This window comes from Drosophila montana, unplaced genomic scaffold, assembly GCF_035044405.1.
Source record: "Drosophila montana isolate Dmon_TW-CO22-7 unplaced genomic scaffold, ASM3504440v1 contig_786_1, whole genome shotgun sequence".
Classification (NCBI taxonomy): Eukaryota; Metazoa; Arthropoda; class Insecta; order Diptera; family Drosophilidae; genus Drosophila; species Drosophila montana.
The window spans coordinates 1,368,840-1,387,688 of NW_026999081.1; the positions used below are offsets into that span (position 1 = coordinate 1,368,840).

At 39.3% G+C, this 18,849-nt stretch overlaps 2 protein-coding genes across 2 annotated transcripts; one reads left to right on the plus strand and one right to left on the minus strand.

The window, feature by feature from the left end:
* Positions 1-5,999: 5,999 nt before the first annotated feature.
* On the minus strand, positions 6,000-17,739 carry Agpat1 (1-Acylglycerol-3-phosphate O-acyltransferase 1). The gene is made up of 5 exons (XM_064698851.1): positions 17,588-17,739; positions 14,514-14,600; positions 14,109-14,459; positions 6,944-7,077; positions 6,000-6,869 (listed from the first exon to the last, which is right to left on the minus strand). Exons 3-5 carry the CDS (start codon positions 14,288-14,290, stop codon positions 6,205-6,207), a joined length of 981 nt encoding a protein of 326 aa, XP_064554921.1. The 5' UTR covers positions 14,291-14,459; positions 14,514-14,600; positions 17,588-17,739; the 3' UTR covers positions 6,000-6,204.
* On the plus strand, positions 7,143-9,285 carry LOC135439956 (uncharacterized). The gene is made up of 3 exons (XM_064698852.1): positions 7,143-7,290; positions 7,419-7,969; positions 9,040-9,285. Exon 2 carries the CDS (start codon positions 7,420-7,422, stop codon positions 7,936-7,938), a length of 519 nt encoding a protein of 172 aa, XP_064554922.1. The 5' UTR covers positions 7,143-7,290; position 7,419; the 3' UTR covers positions 7,939-7,969; positions 9,040-9,285.
* Positions 17,740-18,849: the final 1,110 nt, after the last annotated feature.

The window sequence follows — 18,849 nt, forward strand, 5'->3', positions numbered from 1 at the left end:
CGTGTCGCGGACCGCGACCAAACGAGGGACGGCGCGTTGTGTTGTGGGTGCAACAGCAACATGCCACATGCCTGTCGCAAGCATTTGCAACACGGCTGCAATTGTATGCGTGTGTGCGTGCGTGTGTGCATTGGTAGAACTCGACTGTTGCCAATCTCACTTGGCTGATTAATGATATTAGGTAATCCCATTAGCCGGACCTTGGCCCCATGCAAAAATCAACGCTGTTAAATGCAATCAACCGCAATAATCGCGCGAAAATGAAAATGCGAAAATCGCAACAACAAAAAGCGAAAGAAAAAAAAAGAAAAAAAAAACAAAACATTAGCAGCTAATGCATTAGAGCCTTAACCACCACCAAATCGCGCAGCGCAACGCCCCAAGCTAATCACGGCAGTTTTGCCCAGCCCAAACCCAGCCATATCCCAGCCAAATCCCAGCCATATCCCAGCCAAATCCCAGCCATATAATACCATATAGTAGACCCTATATGACGCTGACGATGTGTTAATTTCATTTGATTGACATGTGCTGTCCATGCGGCTGCTCTTCTGTTTTAAGAACGAAAACCTAAAAAGAGAAGAAATCTAAGTTTACATAGGGAAATCAATTTGTGAGGCAAATTGGGGTCCCACGTGACGACTGTCATGTTAGAATCTCAACTCATCAACGATCTACACCCATCTCATCTGACCTCATCCCATCTCATCTCGTCTCGTCTGGTTCTGTCCCGTTGGACGCTTGTTATTGCGACAGTTTTTCCATTGTTTTTCCTTTTTTGTCGTGTCACAAGCTGGGATGACACCAAAAACATCCATGTAACTGTCATACATAATATAGTATAATATAATATAATGCCCGAGCATGTCCGAAACCGGAACGAAACTGTCTAAACTGTCTAGGTCAATGTCGAAGTTAACAACTTTTTAGCGCTTCAGCTACTTTGAGTAAAAAAAAACAAAAAAAGGAAAACAAAACCGGAAAGTTGAGATCTTGCTTCCGTTTTGGAGTTAATTCCAAATACTTCGAATTCCATTTTAAAATATGTGATTTCCATAGATCACTTAATTAAGGTTTTTTTTTTCCAAATATTTTTGTATATTTTGAAGTGCTAATAAAAACTTTGTAAACTCAAGGTATTCGACTCAGATCTAATCTAATCTAATGCATTCAAAGGCGACGATTCTATATCAAAAGGTTTTTGAGGGAACATCCAAATCTACAATTAGTTTAAAGACTCAAATGCCGCCCATCTTCTATGCCATAAACTGAAAGTAATTTTTGTTATTCTTTTTCTTCGAATTAAGAAAGTTTTTAAAGGTGCGAACCGGTAAAGAATTTGGAGTGTTAGATAACAAGTAACCCCAACTTGTTGGCAATTCAAATCGGTTAAGAACCTGAAGGACTTTGGAGGACAAGACGTAACTTCAACTTGAACTTCAATTTTGTTAACCTTTTAAAGGGTATTCGAATTTGATCGTCTTAGGAGAGGTCTCCGAACCCGTTAGGAACTTCACACTTTTCGGAAAATCCATCCCTCCCTGGTGGAAATGGGTGTCAAAGATTTGGTGTATTTATATTCGGGTTCAAATATATTTTTAAAGCTCCATATGAAAGTTCAGTATCAGTTTTCGGCATCAAGATTCTCAACACAAGACTAAAATTGGCGGAAACCGTTGATTCCAACTTTGGGCTTTAAACATATTTTCTAACATCTCCGTAAATTAACTTAAGACACGGAGTTCAAGATAGTTCGGTAGATGTTGTTGAATCTAAATGTACTAAGCCTACAAAGTTTGAAAAATTATTTTTAATTATAATAATTACCCAAAACTGGAACTTTGCAGAATTTTTAGTCAAATGAACAAATGAAAGGACAAAAATAATTGATGGGATCAGATTGCAAGGGGATAGGGTATATATGATTAATATGCAACTTACTGAAACTTATGGACTGGCCCATCAAACTAAGTTCTTAAAATAATAAGAATTTTGAGTTAAATTAAATAAGTTCAGGTATGGATGTAGATAAGTTGTAATAGAACTTGCAGCTGATTGCCTGTTGCTGATAATGTCGGATTTGAGTACAAAGCTATTGAAAGATTCCTGCAGTCTTATATATGGAAAAGCGTCACCAGATATACCTATTTCCAATGAAGTAGTCCTTTAAAGCTTCTCTCTCTTAAGCGCTCTCAAGAATTCACCCTACAGAGTGGCAATTGGTAAAGTTAAATAAGTTTACGTATGGATGTAGATAAGTTTCTACTACTCATAAAATGCTAATCAAATATTCCTGCAGTCTTATATATGGAAAAGCGTCACCAGATATACCTATTTCCAATGAAGCAGTCCTTTAAAGCTTCTCTCTCTTAAGCGCTCTCAAGAATTCACCCTACAGAGTGGCAATTGGTAAAGTTAAATAAGTTTACGTATGGATGTAGATAAGTTTCTACTACTCATAAAATGCTAATGAAATATTCCTGCAGTCTTTTATCCGCTTCGTCTATATCAAGTAGTTACTTAAAGTTTCTCTCGCAAGCCAAAAAGTGAACAACTGCAGGCTCTCAAGGCTCTACCCTATGGAGTGGCCCCTTTTGAATGTTCAATCCGTCAGTTGGCTCATGAAATTTGTAATTTAAGATGTTGCAATTCATGAGGACGTTCGGCAGATTCGTAAATTGTGAAAATTACCCGATTCGATATGCGCGAAAATTGTGCAATGAACCCAAAAAAAAAAAAAAAAAAAACATTTTGCATGGCTCAAACTTCGATTTCGATTCGGGTTCGACTCTTGCCCCGCTCTCCCTCTCCCTCTCCCTCTCGCTCTGTCTCCTTACCCCCTTCGAGCAAGTTGTGACAGGAGGAAAGGTAGCGAAATGCGTTGCATTTTAATCGCTCGTCCTAGCCCAAAGGAAAGGAAAGGAAAAAAAAGGCTGCTGCTCCTTTTGCAGCCTTTCGCCGTCGTGTCATAAGTGTGTGAAAAATTGATAGACTTGTCATTGCCAGCGGAGTCCAGCGGGGTGGGTTAGACGACAGTCCCGTCAGCCAGTCAGCCAGTCACTCGTCCTCGTCGTTCTCCTGTCCGCCTCTTTGTATGCCGGCGCACATAAAGTTGCATAAATGTCAGACGACTGTCATGACAACCTCTTGTAAACGCCCCATAATTTTTATTATTAATGGCATCAACGCACTATTATCGAACACCCGACCAGCCCATCAATATTTTCAACTGACTTACTCAGGTTTTTCGTATTTCCTTTTTTGCTGAAAGAGTTTTGCAATTATCTCGCTTAACTGCTTTACTCTGGCGTTTTATCACCTTTTAGAGCGCACATTTCTGCTGAAGCTTATGCCAAGTCTTACTTCTTTCTTTGCTTCTCTTACAGTTTTTTTTTTTTTTCATTTTATCAATTGTTCAAATAATATTATTTATTTAAAGTACTTGCCTAATTCTGCTTTGTAGGCACAACATCAACTAAAACTTATCTTCGCTTCTCTCTCTCTCTCTCTCTCTCTGGTACTGATGAAATCGTCCTGAATGATTGATTGACTAATTTACTCTTTGTCAAACTGACTAAATGGAAGACTGACTGACTCACCGGCTGACTGAAGTACTAACCGACATAATGATTGACTAACTGAATGACTGATTGACAGACTGACTATAAGGTTGATTGGCTGAATGATAAGCTGACTGACTGAATGATTGAGTGACTTATTGACGGACATCAACTGACTGACGGACTGACTGTCTAACTGACGAAGTGATTGACTGACTCTGATTAAATGGTTAACAGAATGACCGGCTAACTGATTGACTCATTGACTGACTGACAGACTGAATGGCTACTTGACTGATAGATTGGCTGGATGATAAATGATTGACTAACTGACTGTCCGATACACTTACTGACTGACTGATTGACTGATTGATTGACTGATTGATTGACTGACTGACTGTCTCACTGACTAACTGACTTGACTGATTGACTGACAGACTGGCAAACTGACATAATTTACTGACTGAATGACCGATTAATTGTCTGACTGATAAACCATCTTTGGAACTGACTGCTAAAGTAACTGATTGACGTTCGAACGATTGATGTTCAAAGACGCGCAGATCAAATAACAAAAAAGTTGAAAGTTGCTTTGTGTGATGATTCACGTGAATGCTACTGTGTATAACGGGTGGAAAACGTATGTAAAAAATGTGTTGCCAACCATGTGAAATTTTAGAATCTGAATTATCAATTGCCTTTCGGCCATTTTTCCAACAACTTATGCCAATGTGAAGATCAAGATCCTTGTGAAAATCCTACCTTTCGCACAGTTCACGCATCGCAGATGGTAAACGGAGATCAAAGTTTGCGTGGAGGCAATTTCATAACATACTTTTACAGCTTTACATAAGCATTTGTCCGATTGCTTCTAAAAATTGTTGCAAAATTAAACAAATTAAATATTTTGAATTAAGTTAAAATTGGATTTGCCAAAATCCTGGCCTACTTTTAGGATGTAAATATAAGTACAAGCGTAGCAAGCAGTGCACTGCTTGGAAACGTTTTATGGTTAAACATGAAAAATATTGCCTACTTTTCAGAGCCACGAGCTTAAGGATGTTTCGAGTACAGCCAAGCCAAGTCAAGGAAAGGCAAGTGCAAATTTATTGTTAACGACAATTTGATGCTCTCTAAAATGTCTTATTGAAGTCCATGTGTCTTACGCCGCCCGTTGCCAGCCGTGACACATATGAATGATGCCCAATGTTTTGCAATGCAGGGTGTACAATGTTGTTAAAATAACAACAAACTCCGTTGTTGTTGCGGATTTTGAATTCATATACTTTATGGGGTCGGAGATGTCTCCATCTCTTTCTAGCTAGCCCACTTCCACTACTATGTTTCTCCTCTAACTCCAACTACTTGTCGTCTCTTTCTCTTTATGTCTCCCTCTGTCTCATGTTGTCGAACCCTTCATGAAAATACAAAACATTTTAGCGCAAAAAAAATGGTGTTTTTAATATTAGTGTTTAATTATAATTAGAATTGTAATTTATTCTTTTTGGTTTTCTTCTTTGATTTATCTTTAAACTAAGCCGCTTGCTCTGTCTCTCGCATTCATTTTAGTTCCATTCAATCTCGTATTTACAATATTGAGTTAACAAATTATTGGTTATACAATACACAATACACTGGATTACAATACATCAAGTTTCTAGACTGCGACAGGATTTTTATAATAATAATAATAATAATATTAAAAAAAAAAGAAGTAAACGCTCGGCAGGCCGAAGTTTTGAATGGACTCTCAACCAGGGCCCGACTTGCGACTATATACAAACGATTTACAACGCGAATCGGCGAACGCTTTTTTATGCTTTTATGGTAAATTTGCAAGGTTTTTCAAGAATTGGTTACATTTCTTTCTTTTGGACCCACGCAGCGTGTTGGACCCCCTAAGCCCCAGTTGGAGTATGTTTACATAGCTGTGGTTACACTTCTTTTGTTTTTTTCTTTTTTTTTTGTATGTCTAAGTAAAAAAAATATGTGATTTGCATTTGTGTTGGAAAAAGTCGTTAGAATAATAATACATTGATTATAATGCTACTTGATTTTTTAGCGTGTATGTGCCGTCATATCTTATGGTATTTATCATATAAAAAAAAAAAACACTATGCAACATAGTAAATAATAAATAAAACAGATTTTTCAACAAAAAATCGAGTTTAACTAGAGTTTGCATTACAAATGTTATAAATACTTTCAGACAATTGCATTGACAGTTCGTGTAAAATAGACAACAAGAGCTTAAGCTAAAAAAAATGTTATAAAAAAAAACATACAAGAGATCAAAGCTTGATTAAAAATTAAGTGAAATACATAGGCCTTGGTCTTTTAGAAAATTCGACATATTTGTTTTCCGTAGACAAATTCAAGACAGTTGACTAAACAAATAACAAAAACTAAAACAAAAAACATGTTGCATAGTGCGCTCAGTTGTTTCTTTTTTTTTTTTTGGCTACTTTTTCTGATAGTTTTCTTTTTGGTATGTGTGTTGTTTAAGGAAAGAAAAGTGTCGATCGTCGACAATTGTCGCGCCATCATAAGTTTAGGGTTTGCCATAGAAACCTATATATACCCATATATATATATATATATATATATATATATAGGGAGAGAGAGAGAGCTATAGATCGCAAGCCTATAGCGTCTTCAGCATGGTCGCCTTGCCGGCGCTGCTCTTGTACGTCTCGTAGGAGGAGGCGGCGGCGGCGGCGCCCACATGCAGCTGCGCATAGCCGGAGCTATTGGCAACGGCTGCGGCAACTGCCTCGGCGCCATTGACCACCGACGGCGATATGGATTTATGTGGCTTATAGCGTTGCAGCATTTCCGCGGAGGTGAGCTTAAATGTTTCGCACATTTGGCCGCGCACACGTTCCATTAATTGATCGATGTCATCCTTGGTGAGTCCCTCGGTGCTAACCGGCGGCAGTGTGGTAATCACAATCCGTCCAGCGTTCAGTATCTTCTTTTTATCATTGAGGAATGCACAATAGGAGCTAAAGACCACCGGCAGTATGGGTATCTGCTGATCGATGGCCATGTGAAAGGCGCCCTTTTTGAACGGATGCAGTTCGCCGGTATTGCGGCGTGTACCCTCCGGGAATACCCATAGCTTGATGCGCTGCTTCTTAATCCGACGATTAACCGCATTTAGCGTATCCCGCGCCTTCTCGCCGCGCACACGATCAATGAATATGAGCCCAGCCAGCCAGGCGGCCAAACCGAATGGCCAGGCATAGAACAGCTCCCGTTTGGCCACCACCGTGCACTTGTTCATCACATGCCAGATGTTGAACATGCCTGAACATGCAAAGGGTTGAAAAGATTTCGATTAGTTGCCATTAGTTGTTGCGGGCTATCTTTTGCATATTTACCCAGCACATCCAGTGAACTCTGATGGTTGGCCACAATGATGCAGGCCTGATCCTTCTCCAGATGCTCCTTGCCGCGCAGCTCCCAGCGCAGGCCAATTAACGCCGTGACACGATGACACCAGGTGCTCGCCCAGCTGCAGGGATTTAGATTGCGATTAATTACATTAGACAAGACATTAGACAAGAAGCGAGCCTTGCTGTTTATGTGCCTGCAAGGGTATTCAATGTTCGTTGTAAACCCAGCCTTTCAAGTCCGCCCAATCACAGCGGCTTTTGAAATATGAGCGAACACTTTCAGGATTCGGTGTAGAAAATATGCAGTGACAACAAAGTGGGCGTGTAGTCAAGTAAGTAAAGCTCTGTCTAATATTGGGTTCCCAATTTGGTTTCTGGCTGGCCAAAGAACTCGAGAAAAACATATTCCGTCTACCTGTTAACGATATATACACCTGCAATATGCACGACAATTCAACAGGATGCCCACTCCGTCATGGGAGCGGTCGAGGCCCATTAAGCGTTCGAACAAGAGCAGCATCTTTCCGGATGATGGACAACGGCGACCCCAGTTGTTTGTTGCCTCGTTTGAACGGAAAACGGAACGTCCGCAGATGAGTCAGTTGATTGGCTGGGAATATGGTCGTGAATGGCTAAAGGAACGCGATGAGTTTCTCCGTCACGATACCTTCAAGTCGAACAAGCGATTCATTGAGCCGGACTTCAATTGGTGGCTAAAGAAGCGCCAAATTGTGCTCGATCGCAGGAAGCTCTTTACGCGCCGTCGCCGGGCGCCATCGGATCCCAAGAAGTGCTATGAGATGACCGCGTTCGATAACGCCAGGCAGCTGCGGCTGGAGCGCGAACTGCAGCAACTGCATCCCGAACGTGCCACACTCTATGAAATCAAATGCGAATGTGCCGATTGCAAGCAGAAGAGATGCCGCAACTACTTGCCACAGCAGGCCCAAGTTCAACGAACAGACCATGTCATGTGCTGAGCTTTACTTGGATTGGATGGCACGTGGCAAGGTGAGTGGCAACGATTTGCCAGGTGCATGTCATAAGTTGACAGGCACTTTCTGACACCTTGTCAAAACAGGTGGGAGGGTTTGCTCATGTTTCTGTCAGCTCGTCTGGCTGTGTGATTTACAATTTTTGCATTTATTCAATGTCACGGCGTTGCCACCTTGTCGTTAAATGCATGTCTGGCAACATCAAATATTGTCGACAGTTTATCCTTTCTTTTGCTCGAGTGGAAATTAGCAACTAGCCGTTTATCCCGTCGACTATTTGATTGCATTACAGCGTTGCCACCTTGTCGTTAAATGCATGTCTGGCAGCACCAATTTTTTTCGAAAAAGCGGAAAAATGCGAGCCGCTTATCCTTCCAATTATTTGATATAAAGCTAGCATTGCGGCGTTGCCACCTTGTCGTTAAATGCCTATATGGCAGCACCAAATATTGTTGGCCACACATAAAATATCAAAAATGCGAGCAGCTTAGCCCTTCGATTATTCGACGCGAAAGTAGCATTTCAGCGTTGCCACCTTAAAGTTATTTTCATATATGGCAGCATTTAGCAAAAAAGTAAAGGATTAAATATTCAGATACTTATTCCATTTAACACGCAAAAAAGAGCACATGTCGATCTTATTGTCAAATTTTGACAAGCACATAAGCAATACAGCGATGCCACCTTGCAATGCAGCTGCAGCTCTGGCAACACCAGACGGAGCTTGATATGTATTTTCGATATATGTGTATACATTATTAACTCGATCGTCCTGATGAAATTTGGTGTTGCCACATGGTAATAATTTAGACATACGGCAATTTTGAAACTCATTCGTTTTGCCTGTCAAAGAAGTTTTAGTAGTTAACACATATAAATAAATAAAATGGCAACGCTGACGCAGAATAAATTAAGTGTATACCTATGTAAAGAAAGGCAAAGGCTGTGCCAGCTCGCCATTGGCCAGCTATTGGCGTTGCCAGACTGACACAAAATGTAATTTCCTCGACAGAAACATGAGAAATCGCCGCGCTAATCACAAAAAAAAGGTCACAGAAAAATTCTTAACACTAATTTTCCTCTCAGTTTCGCCCACAAATGATACACAACAGAAAAAACATTTTTTTTTTTTTTTTTGGCACACCAAATGCAGAAGTTCTCGAGAAGATCGGCGATCGGCAGCTACCAAGGTCGAATTCTGAATGGGTTGGACGACCGCACCGCTCAAAATTATTGCCATCTAACGAGATGTGACCCAGACCACAGCCGGCTCCATCAATAGATCGCTCGTGTTGTCAATCCCCAATTAAAATGCGAAGCACGCTTTGCAAAAAAAAAAAAAAAAAAATATATAAATAATAATAATTTGTTGTTGTATTTTTTCCTTTTTGTAAATACCGCAGACAAGCTGTCAGCCAACTCTGATTACCAATGCAAATTGCAAATTGTTGTGCAAGCGCACTGAAGCCCACATGGGACAAGGGCGCAAGGCCAGGCACAGTTAGCCGACGCTTAAATACTCTTACTAGACACATGCCAGCTGCGCTCCGAGCTGCGGAAGTTGCGCGAAGTATATTTATTGCAAAAGTATTGAAAGCATTCAAGGCCAACTTTGGATTGAAGATTTTAATATATGTAGATAAAATTAAAAAATGTTTTCGACTCAACCGATTTTAGCTGAATATAACTATATACTATATGATAAACAGCGTTAAAAATCGATATTCCAAGCAATCCCAATTGTAAAGTTGACAAAAAAGAAAAGTTCCTTGATTATAAACTATATTTTTCTTCCATTATTCCTATGACCTTGCTACGATATATGGTTTCATGCCTATCTTCGTTTGCTTTACATTCTCAATCATTTATGTATATCCATAATAAGGCTGCAAAGCGGGTTTGAACCCTGACGGTTCGAACTCGGAATTGGAATTTCTTTTTTATTTCTTTTACCATTAACCGAACCTAAAGCCAAAACAGTTACAGTTGAATTAAATATATAACTTTTAAATACAAAAACTTAGAACACAGATTCAATAAAATAAATAAATTAATGACATGCATTTTGTATACCCTTGCAGAGGGTATTAGAATGTTGTCATGAAATGTGAAACGCATAGAAGAAGACATCTCCGAACCCATAAAGTTTATATATTCTAGATCAGTCCGTCTGAAACTGTGCATAGGTCCCTCTTTATATGGCAGGCAGTATATATACATACATATCTCAAACGGCCGGATCGGACCACTATATCATAACATAAAGCTGTCATAGGAAAGATCGGTCGCAAATTAAGTTACTGTATGGGAAACTTTGTATATTTATGAAGATATCTTGAGCAAACTCGACAATTCTAAATTCCACCATGCTCTCTACACACTTATATGCAAAATCTTATCAAAATCGTGCCAATATAACATATAGCTGACATAGGAACGATCGGCCTTAAATTAAGTACATATATGGAAGACTGATATGTTAATCAAGATACCTTAATTTTACTATTTATTTACTAATTAAACTGTTCTGCTTATATATAAGCCAAATCTTGTCAAATCTTGTTATATGGGAAGAATCAGTCGAAAGTTTATGTATGACGAAATACTCTATTTTCCAAAATAATTTCCTTCAACCTCAGCATTTGCTGCCAAAGCGTACGGAAAATGTCAACTAGGGTATTAAATCTTCGGCGTGCCGAAGATATCCGTACTTTCTCTTTGTTTCCGAAATGCCAAGACTGGGTAAAGATTCTATTTTACTCTACAAAAATATGTACTATGTAAAATTAAATTCTTTTGCTAAAGTTTGCAAAATATTGAACCAAATTTCGAACCAGAAAACCTGAAAAGGGCACCAGCCGCAGGCAGGAAGCTGGTTCAAACTTGAATGGCATGCTATATGTATCCGAAACCAACTACGGACAGTGCGTCACACATTGCGTGACATAGCTATGGTAGCCGACGGCAAGTGTATTATGTAAAAAATAAAACAGAATTTGGGCATTCGACTTTCGGCGCGAGCACCCAATTTTTTTTTGGCTGACTGAGGGTTACGGCAGGCCCCAATATGTCATACAATATTGCATGGCTATATCAAAAATATACATATATATATATATATATATATATGTATATACTTGGAGTGTCGGCTGGGCAATCGATTGACGCCCATTTGCAGCTGATGCATTAAAAACAGTTATGATTAAAATTGTACGAAATGTCATTAAATATAGAGTCCCCTCCGTCCGCCCCCCTCCCTTCCCTCCCCAAAAAATAAACACTCGCTGGGCAACACGGGCGACCTCGCCAAATTGCCAGTTGCCAGTTGCCGTTGCCGTTGGCGTTGGCGTGCGCCGCAAACAGAGCCCCGCGCACCGCTCTGAGGGTGAGGGGGGTCGGCACGTGTCAATTGCACCGCTCGCACCGTTCGCACCGCCCGCCCTGCTGTCGGCGACAACATGCGTTGTCCTTCACACAGTTGGGGCCCAAACAAATGTCGGTACAACAAATAGAATATTTAACTCCCTTGCCACTGACCACGCCCACGCCCACGCCCACGCCGACGCCGACGCCGCTGTCACCTAATGCAGGTGTCCCACAGCTGCACTTGGCTTTCAAAGTCCCGTAAATATTGATGGTTACTTAGCCAGCCAAACTGAAAGGTCACAACAAATAGAGGAAAACACGAGAAGGTCTGAGTGCCAATTGAGCATGGCTGCAGAACGGGTTTGAGCCGCAAATTGGTTCAAACCCGCAATTTTATTTATATTTTTTTTATCAGTAGCCGCCGTTACTTAAAGACTGCAGGCGGCTGGTTCTAATCGTGAATTGAACCAGCAACAAATTGTTTTAGATTTGCAGCCCTGCTATCTATATATGTATATGTTTACCAGGGCTGCAAAACCAGTTATGAACCGCAGCGATTTGAGCCCAAACTGAGCAAATATTTTATATACCACAAGGCAAACCTTATGTCGGATTAGTTGAACCAAGAACAGTTGACAAAAGTTAGTACAAAAGTTGTTTACTATTCAAAAATATTGCAAAACTTTTAGAGTTTGAGATTCTTCTCACATTCGGAAGAAAGTAAGCCCAAGGAGATAGTTTTAAGGAGATAGTTTTAGAAAGAACGAGTTTAAGATTCTAACACATCCTCCACATGTTTGGAGGAAAGTTAACCTAACGATATAGTTTTAAGCACCTAAAAAGAAAGAGTTTGAGCTCCTAACACTTTATTTCTCCCCATATTTGGGGGAAAGCAATCAATTAAAACGAGTTAGTAAACTGTAAGACTCCTCAAAAAGATGTGGCTAAAGTAATTCCCGTAAAATGCCAGCTCATTAGACTCTACAATCTTTTAGAGAACCGAAATAGTTAATATAATCTAATGGGAATGATAATTGTTATGAGCTGGAAAATATTATTAAGTAGGCAGACTTTGGAGGGCGCAACAAAAATGTTGAAGGCCCAACGAAAAGTTGTGGGGCCCTTAACCCTTGACATCATTAACTCTTGTGCTATTCGACAAATAATTAACAAGAAAGAAACAGACGACTGTCTACTAATTGCTAGAACTGGGCAACTAATGAGACCCAGTCCAGAATCAAGCCCATCCGAATTGCTCGACTCAAGGTCAAGATGACAGGTAAGGCACGTAATCAAAGTAAAGATTTATCGAGCTCAAATTTCCGGAATATATGTATGTACATATATATAAAAGCCAAGCAATCGGCGTGAGTGGACATTAAGGCAGAGTGGCTGCAATTGAATTATCTAATGATTCCGTTAGTAGCACGGCGTCGATTTAAATTGGCCAACGTGTGTGTCAACAAATCGGCAATCTAATAGAGCAATAAACGACAGTCTATCGATTTCTGAATGCATAATAAACGACAAACGACAAACGGGCTGCAGACAATCAACTTCCCAGGGCAATTGAGCTGGCCATAAGCTAATCGCTTATTCTGCATTCAATTTGAATATACCCTTGCCGAGTGCACTTTCATTTTGCAATGGGTTATGTGCATTGCATATCCAGCTGGCCTTAATGAAAGCAAGTCCAGATCGAAGTACTACATATAACTATTCAAAATGTATTTCTTATATGAACAACTTTTTGGTTTATGCTCCTCATCGGAAGGTTCTATCAATATCGGGCCATTATATCGTTTAACTTACATAGGAACTCTTTTATTTTTCAAAATATCTGCACCAAACATTTATTAGTTTAACTATGATCCTCACATACATATGTGCAAGATCCTATCAAAATCGGAATACCATATCATATAGCTGCCACAAGAATTTAGTTCCTGTCTGAACAACTTTTTGGCTTATGCAAATCCCTATGCCCCTTACATATATGCAAGATCCTAAAGGACCACTATTTATATACATAACATACTATATAGCTGTCATAGGAACAATCGGCCAAAAGTTAAGTTCTTGCAATAAACTCTTTTTTTATTTAAGATATCAGGACCAAAAATTTAATAGTTTAACTATGGTCCTCACATATATTGGACGAGCCTATCAATATCGGGCCACTATATCTATATCGATACTAAGTTCTTGTAAGAGAAACTCTCTTATTTTCCAAGATATCTGTTCCAAACTCGGCATTTATGAGTTCCACTACGCTCCCCACATATATGCAAAATCCTATCAGCAAAATCCTGTCACTATATCATCATCTATTATATATCTATCAACAAAATCCCTATCACTTTTTCAAATAGCTGCCATAGAAACGACCAGTGGAAAAATAACTTCTTGTTTTTGTTTATCAAGATATCTCAACCAAACGCGGCATTTAGCAGGGTATGTTCTACAAAATCCTATCGAAATTTAACCACTATATCATATAGCTTCAATCGGAACGATGAGCAACTTTTTTGTTTGTCAAGATATTTAAATCAAACCTGCCATTAACGGGCTCTGCCAAATCTTTTTAACTACTTTAATTATATAGCACTATATGTAAAATCGATCTAAGATATCTACACCAGACTTCCCAATCACGAGCCTTACAATTCCGCTCAAATTTCTGCATAGCCGTAAGCCATAATTACAGAAGAGTATTTCATCTTCGGTGTATCGAACATTGAGTCAATATTTTTCATTTTTTTGCTTTTTCTTTTTGTTTTCATACTCACAGTAAATTGCGCACATCGCAGGGCCGCGTGAGAAACGCCGGTATCAGAATGATCGCGTTAAACGAGACGATTCCATAATAGATTAAAAACTTGAAATAATATCGGAATATGTGATTCGTCTCGTACAGAAAGGGCAGCATCAGTACCACAAACAATCCAAAAAGTTCCAGATAAGAGCTCATTGTGAGTGTGTGTGTATGTATGTCTATAGCCTGTCTGTGATTTTCTCTCTGGATCTCTCGCACTCTCTCTCTTCTGTCTGCTGCAGTCGCCGTCTCCGTCTCGGTCCCGTACGTATTCCGCGGCGAGGCTTAAGGCAGAGCGGTGCAGTCTTTTCTGTTATGATCCTAGCTGCAATGAGGCGAAAGTAAGTTCCAATTATAATGGGGAGCTGAAAACCGTTACCGTTAGAGATGAGCGCGTGTCGAATTTTTAGCCACCGATATGTTGTGATATTATTTATGCAGTAGTTTTCTCATGGAAAAACCAGAGCTGCAAATACAAAAAATATATATGTATATAATTGTTATATAAGTTTGAACCAGCTTTCTACCTTCGGGCTGGCCACCTGTTCATTTTTACATATTTTCAAATACCAAATTTATTAATGCTTATTTTTCATTTATTGCATTTTATCTAAAACTAAATATATATTCACGTGTGCAAATCAAAAACAACAAAAAAAATTATACTTGGGCATTAAAACTCTAAAAATAAGTTTCACAAATTTTACTGTGTATTCATTAATATCGGTAAATGTATTGCATTTAATAATTATTCAATTCAGTTTAGCCAGCACGACACGCGCCCATCTCTAGCCTAATTGCTCTTTCAGCAATATTCCATTCTGATTGTTGTGCCATTTAAATGGACACCACTGTGTGAGTAACTGTGCAAGTGTGATAATGAGTGGGAGCGAGAGGTGTGCATGCAAATGTTCGTGTGACAGAGCGAGCGAGCCGAAGGGAAGGTTTTGCGTGCGCTTTGCGGCGCATTCTTTGCCCTGCTGCATTACCATGATTATTTGGCGAGTGCAGCAGCAACAGCAACAGCAGCAGCAACAGCAACAACAACAATAACTCACACACAAAAAAAAAATCAATTTAAATTGCCGAGCAAAACAAAACAGAGAAGAAAAAAAGTCAAGAGCTCGTATTTTATGTGGGCGACATTATTGAGGTTTCTTTTTATGATGGGATGTAATTAAATATGATATGATAAAATTGCGCGGTACACTGATTAACACAGCACATAATAAATGCGCTTAATTACGGTAAGTGCTTAATAAAGCAGAACAAAAAACAATAATAAATCAATAACTGCATAAGCCTTGGCCCGAATGATTGTCGAATTCTTTTAGGTATATTTGGAGCTACATACATATATTAAGGAATTCTTTTGTGCAATTTTCGGGCATATATTCGAGAATATTGGTAATCTTAGTGGCAAATATATTTGGTTTAAATATTGTCCAGTTTTGTCCAGGAATATTGCAGAATTCCTAGGGTAATGTTCTCCCACCTCGTCTCAACTCCCAAAGCATCAAGAGCAGAAGCTTTGGGTATTCCAATATTTATCATGGAACTCTGAGCGAATGAGTTTCGAATTCTTTTAGGAATATCTGAAGCTATTTTAAGGAATTCTTCCGTGAAATTTTCTCCCTCGCCTGCTAGCACATAGGATATTTGAGGTCTAGCAGTTACCAAAACATATACCCCATATATCTAGACATATTTGAATGTATATGCATAACGTTAATTAATTAATTAATTAAGATCTTATATACAGGTTTTCAATATCGATATATAAACCAAATTGAGAAGAGAAGAACTGCAATACTATGCAAGATCCCCCGCAAGTATGCAGTAAGAAATTTTACCAAAAAACAAGAGAAAAAAAGTAGAAAATGGACAAGTTGATAGTGGGTTGAGCCAGAGATACTCTGTAGCCAGGCGAAATGATATCGGGTAACTAAGCCAGATTTAAGAGCTGACAAGCAAACGAATATATTTACGAAAATGATTCTTTACTATTTTTAAGCACTTCAAAAAACAAATAATAGAAAAACATATTGCATACAATTTGAACTTTAGGATTTGTTTAAATATAGCTTACTTTATAAAAGATAAATATGGCTTAAAAAATGAGAACTTTTTTCTAATAAGAATAACACACGCAAGCGCAGCGTTCCAATTTACGAGTAACCACTGTACCTGCCAGACATCAGTATACTTCTGTTGTAAGCCCTATTAACAGGTATCAGGGGAGCAAATGTGGCCAAACTTGGGTGATCAAGGTATACATACATATGTATATGAAGATGTATGCATGTATAGTATGTACATATGTATGTCTGTTTATACATGTATATGTATGTATGTATGTACTTATATGCTCTACAAGGCCAGATATAGGCACTGCTGGCTATTGCTCACACTTGAACATTTTACTTAAGCAATTAATCTACCCGCTTGTAACAGCTACAGGGTATACGAGTGCAATAACTTTAAAATGATTTATGGGAGCATCCGGTACTCTCTCTCTCTCATGTGTACAGGGCGAAAGCAGCGGCTGCTGTAAGAATTTATGACCTTTATTTGTGTGCAAGCCGGCAGGACATTGACCCACACACACACACACGCACACACAGCACCAAAAAAAAAAAACACAAGGTAAAATTATAAATAAAAAAAAAACACCAAACTTGCATCTTATGCTGCTCACAACTTACAGACATATGTATATGCACACACACGCGTCTACTTGTGTGCATGTGTGTTATGCCCAGGATAACTGTAAGCCGAATATGTTAGCGTCGTTCCGCCAAGCGCGTATGCGAAGTGAGGGTTGCAAAGGAGACAAAAATCAGCCGCCGCAGCAGCAGCAGCAAAAGGCATTGACACACACACACACACACACACACATGGGCGGAAAGAGACGAGGTAAGGATAATAAGCAAAACAAATGAAACGATAAAAGTGCAACATTTGCAATTAAAATGCTTGTCTGCATTTATTATTGTTGTTTTCGTTGCTTTCCTTCTCCCTTTTTTCTTGTGCGTGCTTTGCAATTAGTTCCTTTTTGTTTTGGCCTCGTTGTTGCTGCAGTCGCTGCGGCAGCTTCTTTGTGCAGCGGCTGAGCTTTGCAGCCGGGACAACACACACACACACACACACACACACGCACGCACGCACACATAAACAGCCAGGCCAGCATAATCTCTTCTCACACACGCACACTCAAAATTAACTTAAGTAACATTAATATAATACAATTGACAAACGGGAGACAACAACAATGCGCGCGAGCCTGACGACAACACATTAAATTATGTTCAACTGTAGAGTCCCAAAGAAAAGCATGCAGCATGGCTTTTCTTCGTATTCTTAGTCTCTATGTGCGTTAGTTTTATCTTTTCTCGAGCTGTTCTTTTTTCATTTCTTTTGTTCTTGCTTTTGATCTAAATAGTGAGGGTTTACGTTTTTTTGTCTTGATGCGACGCCGCTGCGGTTGACAATGTTGGCAGCGACGGCGACGACGACCGGGCGCCGTTGAAATGTAGAGCGCGAAAAATGTTGACAAGAATTTCCGTTAACGACGTGCTAGCTCTGCGACGACGGAAAAAAACAACAACAAATTGTAACAAAATTGATGCTTAGCAGTGGTCTGCTTATAACATAACAGCTTATGTTATACTCAAAATGTACTGTTTTCTTATGGACTTGACGAATGTTACACGCTTAACGAATGGCACACTTAACATTTACCCACCCAACGAATTGTATTGGGCTCTGGTACAGTATTGTAACGAATTGACGAACCGGCGGTGTGTGCATTAAGTGCAAGCTTTACGAAATAAATCGAATTATTTAAATCGACTCTGAGTTGGTTGTTACACCCGCTTAAAACATTGGCGCGCGACTTAAATTAAAGATTATCAATGCAACAGCAACAGCAAAAATGGAAAAAAAAACCTATTTGATTTTATTTGTTTAGTATTTTTTACTATAATAGACGCTGCAAGGTATGCAGGAAACTTGGCAGAACCTTTGCTTGTCCAATAATTTAGCTGTGTTTCCGCCTGTTGGCACTTGGCAACCGGTGAGAAACCCTGATTATGTCCCCCCACCCCGCCTTACCCAGACAAAAAGCTTGGCATGCGGAAAACGTGTCGTCGAGTGAAGCCAAGGAAAAAAAAAAACAAAAATATTTTTGTTTACATGGGACTGCCAAGCAGAATGAAAATGATGACACGCTGATAATCTGGATTGATCTCTGGGACGAAATAAAATCGAAATGACGGACAGCTGCCGTAATGAAAAATAAACTGACAATCAGCAAGAAACGCTTTAAAATGGCAATTACTTAATATTGTAATCCACATTTAGCTCAAATCTAGCAGCAGCAAGATTTTAGACAATGACATCCTTAAGAAAAAGAAAGTGAATCATTTGATCCATCATTTATATTTAGCAGTATATGTTAATACCTCTTTAAATACTAGAAAGATGGTAACACTGTCAGCCAGGCGGTCTAATTGGATTCGTTTCGTGCGATACTACGCATGGTGAACTCTGAATACTCTTGCCATACGCTCACACGGGTGAATTAACATAACAGTGCACAGTGCTCCCACCAGTATTCGGCTAATACATATGTATGTACATAAATGTTGACTTGCAGCTGTAACAAGCAGCGCTTAATAATGATGCGACTCTTTGCTTATGTGTGCTTTCACAGT